The 25,977-nt window shown below is 48.7% G+C and overlaps 1 protein-coding gene across 3 annotated transcripts in view; it reads right to left on the bottom strand.

Annotated features, from left to right (window-relative positions):
• Positions 1-23,782, bottom strand: part of HCK (HCK proto-oncogene, Src family tyrosine kinase) — a 38,635-nt gene extending 14,853 nt beyond the window's left edge. The window contains exons 1-6 of one of the 3 annotated variants that reach the window (XM_037812398.1): positions 23,629-23,782; positions 8,781-8,895; positions 6,230-6,269; positions 5,798-5,900; positions 5,027-5,125; positions 1,292-1,395 (exon numbers count right to left, since the gene is read on the bottom strand). In XM_037812398.1, the coding sequence (XP_037668326.1) occupies positions 1,292-1,395; positions 5,027-5,125; positions 5,798-5,900; positions 6,230-6,269; positions 8,781-8,894 (460 nt within the window). In that variant the 5' untranslated portion in view covers position 8,895; positions 23,629-23,782. Of the gene's footprint in view, positions 1-1,291; positions 1,396-5,026; positions 5,126-5,797; positions 5,901-6,229; positions 6,270-8,780; positions 8,896-22,377; positions 22,651-23,628 lie in introns of those variants that run through there. The other 2 variants (XM_037812400.1, XM_037812399.1) reach the window with 2 other exon arrangements.
• Between the last annotated feature and the right edge of the window lie 2,195 nt (positions 23,783-25,977).

Here is a 25,977-nt window from a genome sequence, read left to right as displayed (position 1 = left end):
AAGGGCAACCTGCTTTGGATTTTGTGAAAACGGTTAAAGCCACGTGAATCATCTGCTCCCCTGTGGCTCTGACAGCTCCAGGCTGTTTTCTCACAGGTTCTGAGCTGGGTAGGGGCTCAAGGTGGTCCCTTAACCTACAAATGCACTGGGGGCGGGGCGGGGGAATCTCGAAACACTGCTGGGGGCGTGGTGGAAACGCAGCTTTCATGCCCCACCATCAGAGACCCTAGGTCACTCCGTCTTGGCCGACACCTGGGAAGTTGCAGATGCTCTGAGGGCCTGAGAACCACACTCCAGGCAACGCTGCAGCAGGCGGCAGCACGATGCTAGCTGGGCAATTCCTTGGCCCCAGGCTGCTTCCCCGGGGGATCCCACTACCCTTTGGCCACAGTGACTTTGTTTCCAATACTGAAGCCTGTGAGGCCCCCCATATCTCTCCCAGGACTCAGCTCACGAGGCAGGTGACCCAGCCCTGGGCCCACTTCTTGTGCTTTGCTCTGTGATGTTCGGGGGAATATTCCCTTGAGGTGCTGTTCATCTAGAATATCAAATTCAGGAGGGTAGGGATGTTTTGTTCGCTGTTTTAACAGTGCCTGGCACATGGCTGACTGCCCTGAATATTTATTGAATGAATAACAGTTGGCCACACATGCCAGGCACTGTTCCAAGTATCTTATACGAATGAACTCATTTAAAGGTGCCCAATAACCCCATGAGGTAGAGGTTTTATAATATCATCACCCTCATTGTACAGATGAGGAAACTTCTGGGTACCTTGAGGTCACACTTTATACAAATTTGAATTAAGCAGTTTTGAATCTAAACCTATTAGTAAAGTTGCACTCTGCACGTGAAATTTGAAATCACGAGAATCCCATTTGCACTCATTCCTTGGGAGATCCACCCTATTGCCTTATGGGGGGAGGGAGGAATCAGTCTTGTGGACAATATATATGGCACTGGGTATTTTGAAAAAATACAAGCTAGAGAAGGTCAAGCCTGCAGCAGGATGCCTTTTTTTTTTTTCTTTTAACAGCTGTCATAACCACTGGGGACTACTTCCACTACTTCCAGCTACAGTGGCTGCCAGGATTTCCCCTGCCCTTTGCCATCCTGTGCCAGGGAGGGTTGAGGCTCTACACCTGGTTTGGTCCTTATTGGCCCCTGCTGTTGCCCAGCTTAGATCAATGGAAGAGTCTCCTTCTCCAGGACGTTCTATGAGGAAGGGGTGCTAGCCAATCATGCCTGGGGCACACTCAGGGTGGGGCAGGGTAGAGGGGAGGCAGGTCACCTTTGGTGGTCTCGCTGTCCCGTATCATGAAGGAGCCCAGCACGTTGCCAGGGGCCAGGAGATGGCGCTCTGCATCCTTGCGGCTGATGCCCTTGAAGAACCACCTGATGGGAGGGGGAGACAGCAGAGTGTGAACCTGGGGGTAGGCGAGTGAACCATGGCCACGCGGCACCCAGGCTGGGTTGGGGGGAACCAAGATACTGAGGGCCTTGCTTCCTGCAACATGAATTTTATTCAAGGATTCTTTTGGACAAAAACAACCATTCTTTTCATATTAAAACACATTTTACCAGGGGTGAATCCAGTTTGCCGGGATGTAAGCTGATAAAATGTTTGAGCTTATGTAAGAAAAACAATACAACATTGCAAATATGAAATGCCCACGGGCCATCCCAATGCAATGTGAGGGAAAGAGTGATGGACAGGAAGGCTGAGTGGAAAGACAGCATTCTTAACCAACTGTGACTAAAAATCCTACTTTTACAAATTTCACAAAAACAAATGATCATAGGAGAATCCCCCCTAGGGCCTTGGAGGGCCCATGTGAGCTTCACCATCAATCCTCCTCAGCATATAGAGAGTTAAATACAAAGTCAGCATGAATTTGTAAGCTAAAATGTCAGATTTCAAATAATTTTACGGTTGAGCCACATCCTTGGACTGTTTCTTTATTCTCTCTGGATATTTGGGATATCAATGGAAAAGTTCAAGCAGCAGTGACTGAATCCATTCCAGCCATCAGTAGTGTAGATGGAGAGTGGCTCCTGTGCTGGGATGGAAAAAGCCCCAGACCAGATGGGTCTGCAGGCCTTGGCCCTGCTACAGACTTGCTGTGTGACTTTGAGCAAGTTGCTTTCCCTCTCTGGGCCTCTGTTTCCTCTTCTATCAATTGTGGAAAAAGACAACTAACGTCCATCAAGTTATTGTTACGATCCACCCAACAACTCTATGGAATCGGTACCTTTATTATGCCCATTTCATGGATGAAGAAACTGAGGAACAGAGAGGGCAAGTAACTTGCCTGGGGTCACACAGCTGGGAGGTAAGTGGTGGAGGCAGGCTTCAAATATAATGGTCTAACTCCTGAGTCCAAGCTCTTAATCTCACACTACATTGCCCACCTGCCTTCTTTGCTTTCATTTTGTAAAGTGATTCACACCATGGTAAAACATTCTGGCAATAGAAAAAGGTATACAGTAAGAACTGTCTCCCCAGCAATCCCACCTCTAGGCGGTTATCCCACAGAGTTTCTTGAACAAAGAAGAAATGACATATACACAAGGAGATTCATTGCAGCACAAGACCGGAAGCAACTTAAGTGACCATTTGATAGAGGACAGGCTGAATGAGCGATGGAGCATCTGCATGATGGGCTCTCTGCAGCTGTGAAAAGGAAGGAGGACGCTTTATATGTTGCATGGAATGATCTCCAAGATGAACAGGTAACTGAAAACAAGGTGTGGAATGGTGCATATAGTATCTACCACCTGTGTAAAATGAAGGGTGGGTATATGTGTTTTCTTACATCAGTAAAAGGCATCTGGGAGGACTCACAAGAAACTGGTCCCACCAACTGCTTCCGAGGAGGGAAGTTGCTAGTTGGGGAGACTTTTCACTATTCAATGCCCTTCTGGACCATTTGCATTTTGGAACATTAGAAAGTAGTGCAAATGCCCAGTTCTCCTCAGTTAGCAGTCTCTGGGTGCAGTCACCTGAACAGGTGGGAGTTCAGTTCAGCACTGCAAGGACAGATACATGTGTTTAGGTCGGTGGTTCTCAAGGAGACCCCTGGACCAGCAGCATCAGCCTCACCTGAGAACTTGTTAAAAAGGCAAATTCTGAATCAGACAGACAGTTGGGGAGTAGGACCTAGAAAGCCGTGTTTTACCCACCTTCCAGGTGGTGCTGATGCCCACTCAAGTTACTGCCTTTTTACACAAGACTAAATATCTTGCTGCCAAGACTAAATGAGGTGGTTCAGGGATTCTGTGACTGTCCAGGGCTCAGAGTGGGGGCACAGAGCATGGGTTACCTCCAGAAAGAGCCCGAAGGAGAGGGCAGCAGCCAAGAGTCTCCTTGCAGCATGTGGGGGTGGATGGGGGGAGGCCTAGGACAGAAGGATCAACGGTGGGAGAGGGTGCTTCCCCATGGCCATGAGAGGGGAGACTTCGCAGGGCAACGAGGGTCCATGTACCCTAAGAAGGGGATAGTTTTAAGATGGGAGAAGCCCAAACTTTTCATTTGTTTCAGCGTTCAAACAGGCTGGCATCCCAAATCCGCTCTACCATCCAGTTAGAGGGAGAAGTCAGAGGCGTTAAAACCATGGGGATTTTTATTTCTCAACTTTGTGACTGTCTGGTTCTTAACTGGATCTATTTCCAGCCTGTAATGTAATCATCTTTTACTTGTCAATCTCACCCATCACGCTGAACACCTCCAGTGGAAACCTGCCTGATTCATCTAATATCCCTGGAATAGAGCCAGGTAAACTGCAGTGCTGGACAAATATCTATTGGATGGTTGGATGGATGGATGAATGAATGAAAGAATGAAGTATGATTTCTTTTGCTTTCAGAGTCAAGTTAGATACAAAGAAAAACCTACAGCTTAGAATGGTAGGTTACAGGGAGCTCCTTGAGGGTAGGTGTGCCAGTTTGGATGTATTCGGTCCCTCAAAATTATCTTTGATGCAATCTTGTGGGGGCAGACGTATTTAGTGTTGATTAGGTTGGAACCTTTTGATTGAGTGTTTCCATGGAAATGTGACTCAATCAACTGTGGGCATGACTTTGGATAATTTCCATGGAGGTGTTACCCCACCCATTCGGGTGTGTCTGAATTAAATCAATGGAGCCATATAAATGAACTGACAAACAGAAGGAACTCAGAGCAGCTGTGAGTGACATTTTGGAGAGAAACTGAGAATGACATTTTGAAAAGGAGCTGCAGACAAAAGACAAAGTGCCCCCAAAGCAACATTTTGGAGAATGCCATTTTGAAACACTACGTGGGAGCAAGCGGATGCCAGCCACGTGCCTTCCCAACTGACAGAGGTTTTCCGGATGTCAATGGCCATCCTTCAGTGAAGGTATCCTACTGTGTATGCCTTACCTAGGACACTTTATGGCCTTAAGTTTGTAACTTTGTAACCAAATAAACCCCTTTATAAAAGCCAATCCTTTTCTGGTGTTTTGCGAAATGGCAGCATTAGCAAACCGGAACAGTAGGGATATGTCTTATTTGTTCTTCAGATCTCTGCACGTGTTTGTGGAATGAATCCATGAGGGGATGACTGACCAGGTGTGGGCTGGCTCACCTCTCAGAGGACCATCCTCGGCATGACCTTATGTCTCATTCAACAAATATTCATTGAGCACCTACTGGGTGCCAGGCCTATGCCAAAGACGCAGTAGAGGACAGAAGAGGTCCTTGTGCTCACGAGCTCACATTCCAGCAGGGAGGCAGACAATGAAGACATGAACAACTAGATAAGATGTTTTTCACTAGTGAAGGGGTTCAGAAGGGCATCAAACAGGCTTCCACGAGGGAGTATCACCTTAGACGGGGTGGTCAAAGCCTCTCTGATACCCAAAGCATGAGAAGGAGCCAGCCAGGCAAAGAGCCCCAGGGAAAGTGTGCCAGACAGGGGAGACCATGAGTGCAAAGGCCCTGAGGCGGGAGCAAGGTTGCTTTGCTCGTGCTTCCTTCTGGAAGGCAGTGAAATGGAATACTTACTCCTCTGTCTCCAGAGAGTTGACGCGAGCGACATAGTTGCTTGGGATGTAGCCCTCTTTCCGGGTGGCCAGGGATCGAGCCCTCCACCACTCCCCAGACCTGAGGGACAGGAGAGAGCGCAGGGGCCAGGGGTCAGAAGGACTAGCCCCTGGTCCTCTGGGGGCACCCCAGTCTTGGACTGGAAGGCCCCCACCCCAGGAAGCTGGTAGGGTGAGGGGCAAGGCTATGGCTGCCCCAGCCCCCAGCACGAATCCTGGGATAAGGGCAGGGGTCATTACAACAGACCCTGCTGTGCATCTGAGGGTCTGCATTGAGCGCTGTCCCTGTGTTCAAGGCCCATAGCCCTGGGTCAGTGGCCCCTCTCCTCTTCCCCGGACTTGAGGCCTTTGCCGAGGCAGGGCCCTCTACCTGTGGGAGACCCGCTGGTTCAGCCAGGGCCGAGGGTTGGAGGGAGTGGGGTCAGGAGTCCCACCAAGCATGACCACTCCCATCCTCTGTCCCCAGCACATCTGGGACAGGTAAACCTGCAGCAGAATCACAGGAGACCTTGGAAGGCTCCCCTGAGAAAGCATTTTCACCCGCTGGTCACTGCCCGGACCGGATGTGCACCCCCAGTAAACGATCCCCTCACTGGGGACACCCTTCCTCCTCTAGTATGATCAGGCTCTCATCAGCCATGCACACCCTAGTCTAAGGCAGTCTCTCAGGCTCTTGACTGAAAGCACCAGAGAGTACACTGAGTATTGGAGGTGGAGGGGGATGGGAACTCACTCTTCTAGGACCACCATCTGGTCCCCCTTCCGGAAGCTAAGGTCTTCGTGGTGAATGGCCTCGTAGTCATACAGGGCGATCACGATGGTGTCCTCGGACCCTGCTGGGAGGGAAGATACGTGGGAGGATGAGGATTTCCCTGAACAACTGGCACCCAGCTTTGGACCCAATGAGCTGTCTGTCTGTCTCATGGTATAAGTAGGCAAGTTGCCATGCTAGCTGTCATTCTAGAGCTTGATGATCATAGAATTTTGTTCATATTGCTAAACAGTGTTATAGAAACACAAAAGCCTATACAAAGTTCTTTGGGGGCACTATAGGGGATTTTTCAAGGGCAGCTTTGACTGTTCGGGATTTTTGCCTCAAGCTCTGACTGAGAACCTAACTCTGAATAATACATAAGATGGTTATGCCTATTTGCCAGATACTTACCCTCCAAGGGCCCAGGTGGGTTGTTTTTGCTGATAAGCCCCTGTGGGGAAGAAATGGAGGAGGAAATTAATCTAATAGGGTGTGGGAAGCCCTGGAAGAGCTATGTTGAAAAGGATACCCCAAAGTATCTCATTCCAGCTCTCAGGGTGTTTCACAGAAGGAGGCCCAGAAAGGGCTGGGGATGTGCCCAAGGCCACACAGCACATTTAGGGGTAGAGCCAGGGGTGGAGCCAGGTCTCTTGAGTTGGGGGCTCTACCCTCTGCCTTGAATATACTGGGGGACACTGGCTTGTGCCTTCCCCTTGGCATACAGTGAGGGGATAATCCAGATGAGCATTTTCCGAGGTGCATTCTGAAGAAACCCTGGGCCCACCACTATGCTCCACTATGGATGTGAAACAACCTAAGTGTTCATCCAAAGGGGAATTCTCACCTAAACTGTGGCACTCTTGGCAGCCCCGATAAGAGGGAGGTCGAGCTTTATTACTGACATTGGACCTCAAAGTTATATTGTTGAGTGAAAAAATTTAGTTCTGCAAAATGATGAACCTGATCCATTTAGGTAATACACACATCCTGAATATTTCCTGTGGACACACCCTATGTATGTGTGAATATAAATGCATGGAAAAAGGTCCATGCCACACCAAACTGTCAACCTCCGGGGAGATTCACAAAGCCTGTTACAAAGGTTCACAGAGGCTCTGAGGAGTCTTACAGTGAAGGAGCCTGTTACGCTAGGCTGAGTGTTTCCCAAACTGATCTGACCTTGGAACTCTGTGCCTGAAGAACACCTACTAACTATTGAACTAATGTCCTGCAGGAGGGGAACAATGAATAGCTGATAAAAGCATTCCTTAAATCTGGGAGAAAACCCTTTTTCTTCTGCTTGTAACAGGCTGGAGGTCCTTGGAGAACCCGGAGGCCTCACCACAGAAGGGCCCAGGGCCATGTAAGCTAGGACAGGAGCAGACCTAGAAGTGATTTAGGGTTTATAGTCTGGGGTCAACTCAGGACATTACCAGTGTAAGAAGTTTGTGTAATCCCAGGATGCATTAATAAAGGTCGAGTGTCAGAAAGAGGGAGGTGACTATCTTACTGTCCTCCCATTTTCAGAATTAGACTTATTCTAGGCATCACACCTGGAGAGGGCAAGCAGGATGGAGAGAGGCCAGTAACCAATGTCCTGTGAAAGATGAGTGGAAGGGGTGGGTGGGTTGGGACCAGATCTTTACCTTCAATCTCTATAGGCTGTCATGGGGCTGAAGAAGTGGAGATGTTTGCGGCAGGGCAAAGGGATAGATTTGTGATCAAGGAGAAAGGGCTTCCTGAACAGGAGGAAGAACTTTCTAAAGGATGGACTACTGCGACAATGGTAGGGGCCACCCCAGGACAAAGTGAGTCCTCACCTCTTGAGACATCAAGTGGAGGCTGCGTCCCACCCCCCTGGACAACCTCAGATACAGGGTTGGAATATAGGGCCATAGAGTAGAAAGAGCATTGGGCTTGGGGTTAGAAAGACCCAGCTCCTGGATTTCCCAGCTGAGTGACTCCCGGGAGCCATTTAGCCTCTCTGTCTTTGTCATCCTTGCCATGAAGTGGGATAACTCATGTCTCATAGCTTTTGGTGGGGATTAATGATCTGGAAACACCTCACTCTAGCGCCTGGAACATAGTCGGGATTCAGAGAATGGTAATGATTATTAAAACTACGACCACTGCTCTTTGGACTGTCATCACCGTCATAGGTGCTGCTGTCGTTGCCACTGCTGTAACTACTCTTTCTGCTCTCCCATCGCTAGCACAGCCAACATCACCAGTGGAGCTACAGCTCTGGCTGCCGCTGCTATTCCCCACCCCACGCCCCGCTAACACCGTCCCCACCTTTCCTAGCTGGCTCCTGCCTCTGTCACTCTGCCAGCGTTGGAATCCTGCTTCCACCCCTTACTTGTCCTTCGGCAAGTTATTTACCCTCCCTGTCTCTCACTTGGGAAATGGGTATAACACAATTGTTACCTATGATAGGGGTTTTGTGGTGAGTAAAAGCATTAATGCTTGTCAATCAGTTAGGGCAGTGTTTGCTCAGTGCAAGCAGAAAATAAGCCAGTCAATCCCTCTATCATATTCCTGTTTCTATTATTTATTTCTCTCATGGTTGTCCCTGCTGCTGCCATTTCTGCTAGGCTCCCACGACTACTGCTTTTACTATAATGACTACAATCGCTACTGCAGTCATCGCCACGACAGCCGGTGCCACCATCACTGCTGTTACTTCTGCTCTCGTGACCAGACTGCCCACTGCTGGTGCTGCCCAGGCTGGAGGCCCGATGGTGCCCACTCGGACCCGGGCACCGGAGCCCAGGGCCTGCACCACAGGACAAGGCGGGGTGGCTTCCTTGCTGCCAACACTCAGTGCAGCCGTGTTCTGGAGAGCAAGGGGCGCTGCGGGGACTGCTCAGCCCATTTCACCCCAAATACACCCTGCTCTTGCTCGGGGTAACAGGGGCAGTGCTGGCAGCAGCAGAGCAGGACTCCCTGCCCCCCCACTCACCCGCTGGCTGGACGTGGGGTCCGGCACGTACACGGCGCTCTGCTGGCTGGTACTCTGCTCAGCTTTCGAGACCTTGCCTCCCTCCCGGAGGAACTTGGACTTGACGCACCCCATCCTGCGGCAGAGAGAAGGCTGGTGAGCCGTGTCGCCCGCAGCCCCCACAGGGCAGCCCTCTGACGCTGGCCTCCGGGCCTGCTCCCACTCACCTTCCCTCGCCACCTCTGGGGCTCCCCGTGGCCTCTGCCCCGGCGCCCCACACAGAGCTGACAAGCGGTCATCGTCATGGGTGCTGAGGCTCAGGGGGACGGGGAGTTTATTCACAGAATAAGTCACGAGGATAATAGAAACCCAAAAGGCAGAGCTGCGGGGCCCAGTGCACGGAGGGGATGGAAAGCCTGAGCTGACCGTCGGCCCCTCCACTCCACCAGCGCCTCACTTCTCACTTTGCCCCCCGCCTCCCACCCAGTTTCAGTTCCTCATCAGCCACATGGGAAAATAATAAAAACTACCTCATGCGGCGTCGTGAGCATGAAATGACAGGGCACATTGGGGAAATTGAACCGTGTAGGGCTCAAAGCAGACACTCGGTAAAGCAAAACTGTACTATTGTCATCTAATAAATTACCAGTTTACATTAAATGACAAAGATGAGGTCATATACGGTGGCTCCAACGATCTAAGCATGTATCTGGTGTCTTTTTATAACTGGCTTATAATGGGTACCTTTATGAAGTTTTCCTCCCTCCCTCCCTCCTTGCTTCTTTCCTTCCAGTCTCTCTCTGTGTCTTTCTGCTGTAGATTTATTTGGGCATTCATTCACACATTTACTCCGAAAGCATTAATCAAGCGCGGTTCTAAACCAGAAGCAAGACAAGGGAGCCCGTGCCCTTGTGGGGCTCACGCTGGAGACAGGTGGGGGGCCCAGACAATAAAACGGCAAACAGATAAATGACAAGGTAAACTCAGTGAGGGAGCTGTGTGAGGATGTCAAAGAGGGGATGTGACAGGGGACCACTGGGTGGGTCCCTTTCAACAGGGCGGTTGGGGAAGGCTGCTCTGAGGAGGTGACGTGCGACCTGAGGTTAATGACAGGAAGGAGCCAGTCGCGACAATCTTCAGGAAGAAGGAAGAGCAAGATAAACACCCTGAGGCTGGAACGGGCTTGGAGCCCATTGAGGCACTTAGGAGCCCCGTGTGGTTGGAGCTGGCGGGCAGGGGAGAAAAAGGTACGTATGGAGGTGGACTAAATGAATTTAAGCACGTTTAAAGAGAACGCCTGTGTCTGAATAGAACCAAAACTTCATAGCAAAAGCAACAGAAATGCTCCTTTTTTTTTTTTTTCTTAAAATGTGCACATGTTTGCTGAGAAGGCAGGCTGGGAGCAACCACACAAGGAAGGGATTGTTCTCATCTCTGCACAATTACAATTTTCTTCTAAAGCAGTTAGAACTCAGTTATACTTATCTTATTAAAATAAACATGTGTTTGTGGTTTAAGAAAAAAAAAATTCTTAGGCTTAGGGGAATTACTTTTTTTTTTTTTTAATTAGAGATTCCTTTTATCTACAAGGATGCTTTTGTCTTTCCTGCTGGGAATTGGGAACAATTAACCACCTCAAGAGTTGAGCGGTTTCTGCTTCATTTGCCTTTTGTAAGTAAAGTAAGGAATGGATTCAGATTCCTGGAGCGCTGTATCCTTCATTCGAAAAATTATCCCACTGAATCACTGCTTTATAATATCTGGTTTGTGCATTTAAAGCTGAAACCAACATCTCTCTTTGATTTGTGATAAACATGAATTGCAGGTTTGGGAAATAAAACAGTAGACTGTGTGATTTGGGGTGACAAAATTAAATCACATTTCACATATTCTGATCGACAAAAGGACAAAAGGATGTCCCTCTGCCCTGCAAACCAGCTGGTGGCCTGCAGCTGGGCCCGATTTCTTACCCAATATATCAAAATACATTATTATTTTAACATGTAATAAATATGTAATTATTGATGAGATACCTCACTCTTTTTTTTTTTTCTTTGTACCAAGTCTTTAAAACCCAGTGTGTATTTTGTGTATTTTACACTTACAGCACATCTCTGTTAGGACTCACCACATTATGGGGTTCTCAACAGCCACACGTGGCTCGAGGCTACCGTATTAGACAGTGCAGCTACAGAAGGTTTCCATCAGTGCAGCACAGCAAAGGCAGGGGCGTGCGCATGTCTGTGTCCCTCGGTGCCCAGCCCAGTGCCTGCCTGGCACAAGGCAGGATTGTAATGTGCGTTCAGTGAATGTATGCATGCCAGAGCCGTGTTCTATGCAGTGGAAAATAAAAGGGTCAGGATGCAGTTCCCACTCCAAGGACTCGCTGCCTGGTTGAGAAGGGAAGACCAGACATAAAGAATAACATTTTCAAAGCCACATACAAAGGAGTGGCAAAGATACTTGCGGCCGTGGGAAGATTGCCAGGATACTTACTGAGTGAAAAAATCAAACTGCAAAACCAGTGTAATATCAAACCATTTTTGTAAAATGAAAATATATGTGTATGTGTATGTTAATATTTTCATAGCAAATGGAATCTGTTTATAACAATAATGGAGCAACAGGATAACAAATCGGGTTTTGAAGAAGTGGGAGGATTTGAATATATAAAGATTTGGGGAAAGCCAAGAATGTTCCAAAAAAGAACTGAATCCCAAAAAGGATCTGAGAGAGCTTATATAGGCAGAGTAGTTCAAAACTCAAAAAAGGTTACTCTATACCATTTAGAAAGGAAAGATTATTGAAGCAGAAGCCTAGGGTGCAGCTGCTACACTTTTGAGTACTAGATTTATCCCTGAGCTTCCTAGTAGCAAAGATAAAAATGGAAACTTGTAAATTCTCACTGTAGGATCCCAGGAAGCATGGCAATTTGTTGACAAAAACAGATATTTTTTGAGCACTAAATTCAAAAGAGAGTTTATTATGTGGATCCTTTTATAAACATCACTGAAGGACACAATGGACAATTTCTCTATCCTTGATTTGGCAGCAGAGACTGCAATATGCTGATGAGAGGTTTCCAAATCTGCCTGCTCCTGGAGTGTCCTGCAGAGATTTAAAAACACTGATTGTAGAGTCCCACCATTCAGTAAGTCAGGGAAGGAACCAGGAAACTGGGTTTTAATACAGCTATACAAATAGCGCTGATGTTCGGGAAGGTTTGGGAACCACTAAAGAGGATAACGAAGAGTTTGACACAGCCCAGAGCCTCTCCACAGGGTGGGGTCTGCAGATGAGAGAGTAGCTTGGAGTGAGGTTAGAAAGGTAGAAGAGTGCCTGGCTACTCAGAGCGTGGCTGGCATCAGTATCACCCGGGAGCCTGTTAGAAATGCAGGACCTCAGGTCCCCCCTCCCAAATCCGAAAGCGCATTTTAACAAGGTTGTCAGGTGATTCATGTGCACATTCTAGTTGAGAAGCACTGGTGGAGTGAACGTCTATTGTTCTTGCCTGTTCTGAATCCATCCTTCTTCTGGTTATCAGCACCTAGATTTCCCTTTGGGGAGCCTTATCCCACTCAGTGCATGAGGTTTGGTGGGGTTAACCCAACACTTGCCTTCAGGGACTGGCAACCTGATGCAGTCTGGCCAGTGGGAGACGCCATGGCCCCTGGCTATAGTGACTGGTTCAGCTATGGGCACGTGATTCTAGCTGAGGCCATGCATCTACCTTGAGATTTTGCTGGGAAAATTAGGAAAAAGGCACTTTCTTTCTGTAAGCATGGTTGAGATGTTGGAACCTGGAGCTCTTGGGAACCACCTAGACGCCATAAAGGGAGAAGCTGCCTTAGAGTAAAGCCACCACAGACAGCAGCAGAGTTGAGCAATGGAGACAAAGTGAAGACGTGTTTGTGCACCTGGATCCAGCCATGCGTGAAGCTTTTCAACCCCAAGAGTTTTCAGGTCTATGAGCAATAAATTCCCAATTTTGCCTAGGTCAGTTTGAGTTGAGTTTCTGCCACTTGCACCCAAGTGATAGAAGCAGAGACAAGTATGTGACTCAATGAGCCCAAGATCTTCACTGATTCTTGCATAGTCCTAGGCTACCCTCTGGACCAAATTAACCAGAGTTTTGGGCATAAGGGCCTAGAATTTGCATTTCTAAAGATTCTGCAGGAAGTTCTTATGAACACTAAAATATGAGACCCACCAATGAGGGCTGAACTTGGGGGTCAGAATTCTTGGGTTTGAGTCCTGGTTCTGCCACTGACTGGCTGTGTGACCTTAGGCAAGTCACTTCCCCTCTCTGAGCTTCATTTCCTTCCCTGTAAAATAGAAGATGCTTGTTCCTCAGGCTTGGTCTGAACTCCCATGTGACAAGGGATGTAAAAGACCTCTGCACACATGTTTCTTGTCTAACGTGGCTCAAGTCCAGGATCTAAGAACAGAAGTAGTCCACCTGGCCCCACACTAGCTCAGAACTGCTGACCCCTGGCAAAGACACTTCCTCAGGCCACTGCCGAGTCCTGGAACCTGAAACCTGCTCCTTGCTCCCTCAGTCCCTAGTGGGTACTATGTGAGAAGGAAATGAGAAAGGTCAGCTTGCTTGATCTGGCTGCTTCCCACGGTCACCACACTAGCTGCAGAGGCCTCAGAGATGACTCCTGTGCTCTCAGAATCAAGCCAAGGGGGAGAGGCCAGAGCATCCCAGGGAGTGGGTAGGAGATGGTTTTCTGGGGACTTGTAAGTCTTGCAAGGGCTGGGGGTGAAGAGCCCTGGATTAGGGTCCCATCTCTGCCACAAGATTGCTCTGTGATCTTGGACAAGTCTTAACCTCTCTCTGTGCCTCAATTTCTCCAAGATACAATATTTCTTTGGGCACCACCTCCTCCCCCATTCTCAGTTCATGGGTTGGGATAGAGTTGACTCCAACCCTTGCTGCAGGAATGGGTCTGTGTCCATGTCTGGCCAGCCAGAATTTCAGAAATAGAAGCAGAGACAGGCATGTGACTCAATCTTGGCCATTGAGAGTCAGTCATAGGCCTCTGGTTGGAAAGAAGCTTGTGGGAGCAGAAAGCAGAGCCACGAAATGGAGACATACAGATCCTGGATCCAGCCCTGCCTGAAGCTGGTACACCTGTGGGTTTTCCAATAACTTCCCTCTTGCGCTTGACAGAGTCTTGCTCAATGCACCCCCTGAGGCCCTCCCAGCTTGAACATCAGTGGACACATCTCATGCCTGTATCCTCATGCTGCACAGCTCTGCATAAGACTGCCCACATTCATGTCCCAACTTCGCTTCTCACCAGCCCTAAGACCTTAAGGAAGTCTTGGAGTGAGGTTAGAAAGGTAGAAGAGTGCCTGGCTACTCAGAGCCTCATTTTTCTCTTCTCTGAAGTGGGTTTATAAATAAAGTTAAATGTATGTGGCTGGTTAGGAATTAAATGAGATACTGCTTTAAAGGGCTGAGCCAAGCACCCAGCCTGTAGTTGGTACTCGAGGAGGATGATGATGATGATGATGACACACACTCATGGTTAAGAACCACTGCTTCAGACCCCCTTTTGTAGGAGGAAGGACTTAAATTCCATCTAGTTGGGCAAAGAGGGTCTGGGACCAGGGTGGCCTTATCCCCCTGCTTGGCAGGTGACTCTGTAACATGGTTTGGTTTCACAGTTGCTGTGAAGACTGATGCCTGCAAATATCTCTCCAGTACCTGAAATGTCACCAGTAGTACAGCATCCGCATAAAGGCTTTATTATCCGTTAGAATAAGCCCACTCCCCACCCCCACCAACCTCTGGGGTGGAGAGGTTCACACGAAGCCCTTCTTTCTCCTCGCCTTGAGTGGTGCTTTCACAGAGACTGAGAAACCCCTGCTTCTTCTGAGGCTGTCTTTCAAACTGCTCCCTGCTGCCTGAAACCCCCATTGTTAGCACCCCAAATCACCATTAGGTGTCATGCATCTTTTGTTAGAGTCAAGATATTGCCATAGTGGGACCAATATATTAAACTCTTCTTGCTCCCCTCCACGTACCCCCTCATCTATTGCCTTATGATAGAGGAGATAAACCCAGACTTCTGTATCAGACAGACCTGAATTCAAATCTCAGATCAGTTGCCTATTAGCTGTGAGGTCTCGAGCACTTTACTTAAACATGTTGAAACCCATCTGCCTTATATATGTCATGGGGATGGTGACACCTTACTCACAGGGTTGATTATAAGGATTAAACAAGATGAGACAGAGAGATTCAAACATAGAGAATGTTTGGCACATGGTAACTGTTTAAATAGGTGATGGCTCTTGCTTCCCCCTCCCCTGGGTCTATTTGACCTGCCTTTTCAGTAGAGGGGGTCAGAAAGGGCCAGAAGCCACTTAGAAAAAAGACCAGCCAGGAAGCTATTTCTCACACGCACCAGCTCAGCCATGAGAAATCCCACCTGGAAGATCCTCCTTGCCTCCCTTCCCCATCTTCTGAAGAAACCCAGACCTATCTCTACCTCCTCCTTGTGTCCCATAATATGTCCAGGAAAAAGCTTTTCTGGTTGCAATCAGAGCTCTGATTCAGCAGACAAATCCTCCTGGCAGGGAAATTCTTACAAGGGGCTTCAGTTCATACTCAAGTGTAAAGGGCTGATAGCAAAGTCTTCCTTGTTAGCTGGTTTTGATAGAAGAGAAGTTAGATACTTGACCCACCAGAGTAGGTGAGGATGGGTGGAATACAGGTCCTATGAAGCTGAGGGCATTGAAGCCAAGTCCACAAGTGCCTGGCACATAGAAGACCCTCCATATACATTTGCAGAATGAATGCGTTGTGTTCAACCCTCTGTAGGCGCCACCACACTTGACTGAAGTCAGTAGGAGTAGAATTATGGATATGTTTTCCAGATAGGGAAATGGAGGCCTGTAGGGGAGAGAGTCCCACAGCTGGTCAGTGGCAGGTAGAATTGGAACCCAGCTCTCCTGCATGGTATCCTCCACAGGAGTCAGACTCAGAGGCTGCCAGGGGTGAGGGGAAGAGGAGAGATGAGGAACCCAAACAGGAAGGCAGACTGCTGTGGCCCAGGCCTCAAGACTGCCCAGTTAGAGGAACTTTCCCTTCCCAGAAGAGCTCAGCTATGGGGGTGGGGAAAATCTTCCCCCATTGGAGGCCAATTCCCTGAGGGGTTTCCTGGGGTGCAGAGCTCTGCAGCTCCCTCTCCTCAGCAGTTCCCTGACTGTCTTTGGAATGAACCATCCCTACCCCTAAGTGACTCCAATGGATATGTTGGTCACCCCTGATGCCTCATCACTCCTGCTTTCTGAGCCTCAATTACAAATGTTTGACTTTCAAGATAGGAGGGGCTGTGGGAAGCCACTGCCTTCATTAAATGGGTGGAGCAACAGCCCCAGAGAGGGTGAGCCTCATGACCAGGGTCCCACACTCAAGGGTGGCAGAACAACACTAGCCCCAGGGCCTTCAGTCATTTGCCAGTCTAGCCCAGGGCCCTGGCTCTGAGACACATGTGTTCCAACTACTTGTTCAAGCCATGTATTACATTCATAACATATTCAACGTTATCCCAGGCCCCTTGGTCAATTCCAGGATTGAAGGGCAATTGTGAACCTCCTTGGAATAATTATCTCTAAGGTAGGCAGGGCAGTTTGGAAAACATGACGGGATTTGGAGTCAGACAGTTGAATCCCCATTCTGCCTCTTACAGATAATTGAGCCTTTCTTTCCAAATGCAAGTCAGGTCACATCCTTCTTCTGCCCAAAACCCTCCTGGAGCCCCCATCTCTCCATGGCTGGCAAGGTCCCCATGATCTGGGCTTCCCGCATTCTCACTGGCCTGTCTCCTGCCAGCCCTCCCTCGATCACTCCACTCCAGCCATACAGCCTCCTTGCCACCTCACCTCACCAACCATCCTTCCATCTTGGGGCCTGGAATGTTCTTCACCCAGATAGTCTCCTTCACAGAGGCTTTCTGTCACCACTCTGGCTAAGATAAGAACTCTTGCCCCCAACTCCCATCAATGCCTCGCTCCTTCCCAGTTATAGTCTCCATGGCTCTAACTACTACCTAATATGGTAGCCATGAGGACATGCCTCTCAGATCTCCAGCTGCATAGAGTGTACTTGATCAATGGCCTTTGACCTCATCACTGTTCCCACGGCTTCTCCCAGCCAATGACTGAGTGTAGCACAAATACTCAGGCAGGCCTGTGCCTGGGGCACTTCTGATGGGCAACTTTGGCTCGAGGGCTCCCCGAAAGCATTGCCAAACTTCCTTAGAATTGCACTGCAGTATAAGATGCTTCTGCCTTCCTTCCTTTCATCTTTCCTTCCTTTCTTCCTGTTGGGGACTAAATCATGTCCCCCACAAAATGCATGTTCAGGTCCCAACCCCTGGCCCTGTGGGTGTGAACCCATTTTCAAATAGGACCTTTGAAGATGTTATTAGTTAAGGTGTGCCCAAACTGACTGAGGTGGGCCTGAATCCATTATGGCTGAAATCTTTATGAGCAAAGGAAATTGGACATAGGGAGCAGTCAGAAGCTGGGAGTCAAAGGGACCCAGAAGAGAAAGGAAAATTGCCACTTGATGGAAAAGCCAAGGAAACCCAAAGATTGCCAGCAACCAGGAAGGAGCAAGCCTTACAGGCTCTGAAACAATGAGCCAATACATTTCTGTTGTTAAGCCAACACATTGTATGGCATTTGTTTCAGCAGCTGGGAAACTAAAACACATCCCTCCCTTCACCATTTAGAGACAAACTTGCCTTGACTTCTGATGGCTCTCCTAGCTGCTCCTGGTTTTCATCCCTATTCTCTCACAGACATTTCCTCTATTATATTTCTTGCACATTTAATCCCTCTTGGAGTCTGTTTCTCAAAGGACCTGGACTAACGTACCTACTGTATTACATACTGATTTGTTCATTCTCTGTCCCCCCACTAGAATGTATGACCCATGAGGGAAGGCACTTTATCTTTGTTCACTGCTGTACCTCCAGTGCCTAAAGTAGGACACAATAGGTGTCAATAATTTCTTGTTCAATAATGGGATGAAATCCCCTTTAGCTTCTGGGATGCCCCCATTTTCCCCATCTGAACCAAAATTATGAATGTGCATTTAAGTTGAGAGGGGCCACCCGTGCAAGTTCATTTCTGCTTGGAGAGAAACAGAGCTGGGTCTCATCTTTCCTTGGCTGAGGCTGAGTGGAATTGCCCCCTTCAGACAGGACACAGCAGCCAGTTCACCCCAGGGGCAGGTCTCCACTCTAACCTCTCATGATACTCCTAGACCAGTTGCCCCCAAACCTGCCTGTCACAGATGGAACACTCAGAGTCACAATAACTCATGTTAGTGACCCTTTTACAGTTCTTCTTTTAGTAGTCGACAGGGCCCCAGGTGTCAGTTTCTTTTATTCTTTTGGAGGGTACATGTTTTGCTTATAAAATGACCTTTCATCACCCAAGTAAATCATTAGTTTATTCTCCTTACTAAAAATGAAAACATTTCAGATAAATCTAAGGCACCCTTGAATTACTCCCTTTCTGGGTGCTCCTCAGAAATCTCCTCCCCCCACCCCTGAATAACCCCTGCCAACATTTGGTGCATGTTCTCTCAGGCCTTGGCCTCTGCATTTCCAGGTACAGATACTGAATGATGATGTTGGTGCCCCACCCCTATCACTCTGCCCTTTTGCATTTTGGAATACACCAGCTGGACTTCCAACTGCTAGCATCAGCATCTCTTAGGTGAGAGAGTTCTCTGTGGTCAGTGAAGCCTGCTCTGCCCTTGAGCTTGGCAAGCCGGAAGTGCTAGAGAATTATCACCCCTCCAGAGCAGCCCTCAACCAATGACTGACAGGAGGAGGTGGAGAAATACCCCAATTCCCTCATGGGCCTTTTCTAATTGGCTCCTAGTGTTCCCCAGCAGGATGGAATTACAGCTGCCCATTGTGGTAACTTGCCTGATAATTCAACTTTCTTGACAGCCTTCCCTTCTCTGTCTCACTCCCTTACTCCCCTACCAGTGTTCTCTGGGATCAGCTACTAAATAAAGTATTTGTGCTTGAAACTTTGTCTAGGTTCCGCTTCTGGGGAAACCCAAACTAAGACATATACACCCAAAGAAAATACAGGGAGTATTATTATGCATGTGTATAGGTTTTAACATAAAGGGAAAGGTACTTTCTTGAATCACGAGATTAGTATCCATCTTATTCCCATTTTTCGGATGAGGAAACTGAGACTCAGACAGTAAAGGGATTTGCCCAGAGCATGATAACTTATAAAAGGCAGAGTCGGCACTCAAACTCAGGCCTCCTATGCTCTGTCTACTGTTCTTCATTTCTCAGATTGAGATGAGGGTGGAACTCCTCTTGGCTGCACCAACATCCTCTGGGCCAAAGGACTTCAAGGTGATAGTGGGAACTCAGACGGGTGCTTTTAGGGCAGAATTTGGAATGCAAGCACCAGCGCAGCACCATGCAGAGGGTGTGGCATGTGTGGCCACAGCCAATGGCCAAGAACAAGAGCGCATTTTACATTTGAGCAAGGGTTTCTTCTGCATCATTATGCATGCTTCTAAAATTACATTAAAACCCCCCAGTTCTGGGGTAGAGGGAGAGGCAGGGGGAACTGAAGAAATGGGTTGGGGACCAAAGTGTTGCAGGGGTTAGTTTAGAAAGTTGGAGGCTGAGAGATTGCACCATTAACTTGCTGTGTGACTTTGGGAAAGTTACTTACCCTCTCTGGGCCTCATATTCCTTTTCTATAAAAAAGGGAGGCCTTGTCACAATTGAATAGTGGGGCTTGAAAACTCAAATGACTCTAGGGGTCAGGAGGGTCACACACATGAGGAAAGTGGGCCAGGAAGGGGCAGTGCACACTGGACAGCTCAGGCCCCAGCCACCCGGCAGCCCCTCTTTGGCTACACCAATGTTGCCATGAGGGAAAAGCAGAGGAGCCTAGGAGATGTACAGCCCTTTCAATTTCTCAGAAGAGAAACCCAGATTTATGTGAGCTTTCCTGACTTTAAATGTTAGCAGCTAATTCCAAAGAATCACAGTGTGGGGCCACAAAAGAAATACACCTATGACCTGAAATATCTCAGGTGGAGGAGGGGAGAGGTTGTTCAACATTCATTTGTTACATTTGTCCATCCAATATATTTTGTGTTAGAGACACAGTGGCTTACAAGACAGTCACATCCGTGCCCTGTGCCCTCGTAGAACTTTCTAGAAGAGTTTAAGTCCAAGCCATGTCTGGTCCCTGAGTGCAAACACCCTTCTGTTCACCCCCTGGGGTATGGGTCCCCAAAGAGCAGCCAGGCTGGGATGAGGTTAAGATCCATGCTTCCATTTTCTGCACACCTACTAAGAGCCAGGCACAGTGAACAAGGCAGATGAAGATTCTTGCTCTGTGCAACACAGAATGTGAGACCTGGGAGGTCAGCAAAGCCAGATTCTTTTCTCTTCTGTGCCCCAGACTTCCCGGGTGACCCTTCCAGGGCTCAGTCTTTCCCTCTTAGGAAAGGGGAGTGAGACAGGTGCCTCCTCTGGGAAGCTAGCCAGCCTCTTGGCATTTTCAAGAAACACCTGTGCCTGTGCCCACGGCCACCAGTCCATGATGGCCCCTGCAGCATTGATTGTTGTAGTGCACACCTGGGAACTACCTGCATGTCCATCATCAGGGAACTGTAAAGTGGTCACCCACTGGGCTATTCCTCAGTAGTTAAAGGAAGAGTTGGCGCACAGTGCGTTTTTAGGGCAGTGAACCTATATTCTGTATGATACCACAATGGTGGATACATGACATTACATATTTGTCAAGACCCATAGAACTGTACAACACATAGTGAGCCCTAATGTGATCTATAGACTTTAGTTACTAATAATGCAATGTGGGGTCATCAATTGTAACAAGGGTACCCACACTAATACAAGATGTTAATAATAGGCAAAACTGGGGTGGGGTGGGGTATGAAAACTCTCTGTTCATTCTGTGCAATTTTTCTGTAAACCTAAAACTGCTCTAAAAAGAAAGTGTATCAAGAAAATTTCTCATCATGGATAGATCCTGACAACTTAATAATGAGAGAAAAAAAGAAAATTGAAGAACAATTTTACAGTTATATAGCATTTATGTAGTCTTTAAAATACAGAAAGCAATTCTATGTATTGTCTATGGATATGTATATATATATATACACATACATACAGATGAGAGAAAGAGACAGAACAGGGAAGGATCCAAGGTGAAGGGGATTCAATTTCAACTGTTGCTTATAGTAGTTCTATTTTTTAAAAATCTGAAGCAAACATGATATAATGCTAACATTTGTTAATTCTATGTGGTGGGTTCCTAGGATATTTAGTATATTATTCTATTCTGTTTTCTGTTATTTAAAAATCTCTGCCCCCAGCCCCACCCCCTTCCCATAATAAAGAATAGTGAAGAGACAGCCATGGGATAAGGGAACTGATATCTACTGAAGCGTTTTCTCTCTGAGTCAGCCATAGGTTAAGACCAGCGGTTCTCAAAGTGTGGCCCCTGAACCACCACCAGCCACATCACCTGGGATTGCAAATCCTCGAGGTTCTCCAGACTTTCTGAAACAGAAACTCTGAGATTGGCTGTGTATTAATAAGCCCTCCAGGGATGCTGATGTACCACTAATATTTGAGAACCACTGGGTTAGACCTTAATAACTGTAACAATAATTAACCTGTATTAAACATGTCTACTTGGCAGGCAGTCTCTAAGAGCTTTCCCAAATATTGTTATTATCCCCATTCTACAGTTGTGGAAATCGAACTACAGAAAGGCCAAATCCCCTGCTCAAGGTCCAACAGCAACTTGCCGCAGAAGCCTCTGATTTAACCCAACCACTCTGCTAAACCGCCGGTTTTTAAGAGGCAGTAACCTCAGATGCAGTATCTCTCCCACGCTCTAGCCCGTGCAGCCTTAGAGGAAGGAATTAATAGCCCTATCCATTTTCATATGAGAAAACTGGGATCAGGGAAGGGAGGTGAGATGTCCAAGGTCACAATTAGAAAAGTGAGGGGACAGACATGCTGTGGTCTGCCCAGGAGGTTTTGGGGTCTGACCCAGAACGCCTAGAGGCGCGCAGAGGAGAGGCAGGGAGCGCAGCGAGCGCGCCCAGCTGCAGCCCCGCCTGGGTGTGGCTCACATGTCACGCCTCTGCCCAGCTGCCCCCTTTTCCCGCCGGCCTGAGGCTGGGAGTACCCCCGCCGTGATCCGTCCCCCACCCCCACCGGGAACCGTGCAAGCCTGCCCCTCCCGGGAGGTCCGTGGAGCCCCAGCCCTTCCTTCTCGTTTTTGTGCAGAAGGGGAACCTAGAGCATAAAGGCGCTGGCGGCCTGAGCTTTCCCTCCCATCGGACTTTCCCAGATCCTCAGCTGGGCCGCAGCAGTTCCGCCCCTCTTCTGGATCCCCCAACACACCGCCCGCCCGCGATTCCCCCCAACGCTCCCTTCTCCACTCCCTGTCCCGGGCTGCACCCCTAGCCAGCCCTGCCCACCACACCCGGCTCCCTCCGCCGCCCCGAGGACCCCGGGCAGAGCTCACCCGCCGTCCTCCCACCCCCGACGGCGGCACTCACCTGGGCCCCCGCTCCTCCTCCCGCGGGCAGCCCGGATCCTCGCAACTTGAACGCCCCCCCAGCTCCGCAGTCCCGGGTGTCCCCGGGCGCGTGCACCCGGAGGAAGTTGAGGGAAGAGGCTGGGACAGCACTCCGAGGGGCTTCCGTGCCCAGGATCTTCTCGTGCTGAACTCGCCGCGTCCCCTCCTACTCGCCCTAACCCTCAGCGGCCGCGCTGGGACTGGAACCAGGGACACGGTGGCGCCCACAGGCCATCTGGGCGCCTCAGCCTCGCCGGGAGCGATCCTAACCCCGCCCCCAAGGAGCCTGCCCCGCCCCCGAAGATGGTAACCCCGCCCCAGGGGGTCTAACCTCCCGCCACTCCTCCCGGGATCCTAATCCCGCCCCTGGTGATTTTAACCCGACCCCTGAAGATCCTCACCCCGATCCCCTCCTCCCAACACCCTAACATCTCCCCTGACTTATTCTATGCCTCCTGAGTGATCTTAACCCGGCCCCCCGAAGGATTCTGAACTCCGCCCCCAGGGATTCTAACCCGCCTTCCCTAAATCCCTAACCCCCGTCCCCCACTCCCAAGATTTTAACTCTGTGCCGGCGTTTGAAGGATTTTTTTTAGCATATTCACATTAACGAATTTGCTGTTTCTGTCCTGCTAACATTCAAGTAGGATTTGAGGCTGATTACAAAATTAGACACAATACAAGCAGGACAACTAATAAGAACAGGACTGCCTCCTCAAAAAGAGAAACAGACTTTGCCAGGCACTTCAAATGAGTTCCTCCATTTGAGCATTCATTTTAGTTTTGAATGTTTGAAGGATTTTTAATCTCACCCACTGGAGGCTTCCAATCCTGCCTCCAAGAATTCTAATCCTGACAACGAAGCATTCTAACCCCTCTCTTCAAAGGATTCTAACACCGTCCTCAAGAACCTCCTTCCTGAAGGATTTTAATGGGTTCCTCTAGATTCTAAGCGGCTCACCCAAAGATTCGAAACGCGCCCTTCAGGGCTTCTAACCCCACCTTAGGAGGGAGTCTAACTCCCCTCTTCAAAGACTGTGACTTCAGCCCAAAGGCTCCTAACCGCACTCTCCTCACTCCTGCAGGATTCTAAAGGGGCCCCTCCAAGCGTTCCAATCCGTCCCCCTTCCCACGTCAATCGAACCCCTCCCTTCCACACCCTCCGCCAGGGAATCTAACTCAATTCACTTCTTCCTCAAGATTCTAACCTCATTTCCTCAAGTCTCCTCACCTCACAGGATTCCAACTCCGTGGTACTCCACTCTCCAAGGGTTCGAACTTCGAACTTGGTGCCTGGGGATCCTGACCTCCGTGCCACCTCTGGGTCGCCCCATCCTGCCACCTTTCAGCCCGGGCTCCTCCCCCGCACTACCCCCCAGGCCTTCCCTGCTGCTCTGTGGTCGGAGGTTTCCCCCATACAGGCCCGGCGCTATTCAAATACCATGCAAAGTTCCTCGCTGGCAGAAACTGCCCTAGCTAGTTCCTGCGGATTTCCGGGCAGCTCTGAGGGCTTTCCAAGTGGAAGGGGGTGAGAAGCCGGGCTGGATAGGATGGTGCTCAGTGCCGGGTAATGGCAGAGCACCCACCCCCCTCCCCAGAAAACAGAGGGACTGTCACCCTAAATTCTCCAAAATGTTCCAGAATCCTACTGCATCTCTCTATTCCCATTGCCCCCAGCAGGTGCAGACCACCACCATCTCTCATTCTTTCATTCATCAGCAGTACTGTGTGGAGCACAGTGCTGGGTGCTGGGGAAGAAACAAAGTTGTCTCCAGACATCATCAAATGTCCCAGGGGGTGGGTATACGTGTGTCAACATGAGCAAGAAACACAAAGCCCCTACTCTTATGTGTTTGATAGAGTGTGTAACACATGTATGCTCTTTAAGAAAAATAGGTAATGTTTTGAGTGTGTTTAAGTTACTTGAATGATACTCAATTTTGTACTTTTTTTCACCCCGTCACTGTTACTAATATCGATCCATGTTGCCATAGGTAAACCTCAGTGTAGTCGCTGTTTATATCCTCCACATTTTATTTACCCACTCCCCTTGTCATGGACACCTAGACTGCATCCAGCTTCCTACTACCATAAACGTACATACATGTCCCCTTAGTGTGTGTTCTGGTTTGCTAATGCTGCCGGGATGCAAAACAACAGAGATGGGCTGGCTTTTATAAAAGGGGTTTTATTTGGTTACACAGTTACAGTCTTAAGGCCATAAAGTGTCCAAGGTAACACATCAGCAATCAGGTACCTTCACTGGAGGATGGCCAGTGGTGTCCGGAAAACCTGTGTTAGCTGGGAAGGCATGTGGCTGGCGTCTGCTCCAAGGTACTGGTTTCAAAATGGCTTTCTCCCAGGACGTTCCTCTCTAGGCTGCAGTTCCTCAAAAATGTCACTCTTAGTTGCACTTGGGGTATTTGTCCTCTCTTAGCTTCTCCGGAGCAAGAGTCTGCTTTCAACGGCTGACTTCAAACTGTCTCTCATCTGCAGCTCCTGTGCTTCCTTCACAGTGTCCCTCTTGGCTGTAGCTCCTCTTCAGATGTTCACTCTCAGCTGCACTGAGTTCCCTCTGTCCATCAGCTCATTTCTATGGCTCCAGTGACTCAACTTAGACCCACCCTGAATGGGTGGAGCAACACCTCCATGGAAATTATACAATCAGAGTCATCACCCACAGCTGGGTGGGGCACATCTCCAAAGAAACACTCAAAGAAATCTAATCAACCCTGATTACATCTGCCCACACAAGATTACATCAAAGATAATGGCGTTTGGGGGACACAATACATTCAAACTGGCATAGTGTGTGAGAATTTTGTGAGGACTTGCTTTTGCTAAAGTCAGGTGCTTGCAGAATGGCTGCTGCCCCAATTTCTCTCCCTTCTTTTCCCCGTCTCCATTCACCCTTGGCATCATCCATTGGTCTTAATTCGAGTTCCCCAGAACACAAATTCAAGCGAAAGTAGTTTTTTATTTGGGAGATGAAGAAAACACCAATAGGGGAGAGGGTGAGTGAGATGGGGAAAGAAGGGAAATCAATTAATGGAACATTATCAAGCAAGTAAGCATCGTGGGCAATTGGAACTCAAACCCTCAGGAGAACTCTGGGAGACAGTGTACAACACTGGATTCAGAGTTATCTCACCTGGGAAGTGAGGGAGCTGGGGTATTTATATACCAACTCCTGTCACACAAATTGGCTGAGGGATGCTCCCAGAGGGTGTTAATTCCCCAACATGGCTGTCCTGTTCCATGCATGGGCAGACAGGGCTCCAGCCACCACAGAGAGCCTTCAGGAAGGGAAACGCAGATCCAGTGAAGATTTAGAGGACACAGGAGGGGCATTGTCAGCATCTGCTCCATCTTTTCCCCCAAATTTGCTATTCTGATGGCAAAAGATCACAGACGGCTCAAACATTTTCCTGTTGGCCAATTTTCCAAGTTTTTTTTTGCTATTAATGTTGCAGTGAAAATCCTTATACATGTTCCCAAATTTCCTATCAATTTTATTGTGGTATAATCTTACAACAAAATGCATCTGTTATAAAGTACTGTTTGATGAGTTTTGACAAAC

This window comes from Choloepus didactylus, chromosome 19 (genome assembly GCF_015220235.1).
Source record: "Choloepus didactylus isolate mChoDid1 chromosome 19, mChoDid1.pri, whole genome shotgun sequence".
In the NCBI taxonomy this organism is placed as follows: domain Eukaryota; kingdom Metazoa; phylum Chordata; class Mammalia; order Pilosa; family Megalonychidae; genus Choloepus; species Choloepus didactylus.
The sequence above is the reverse complement of the archived record's forward strand: the minus strand, read 5'-3'. Positions and strand labels throughout refer to the sequence as shown.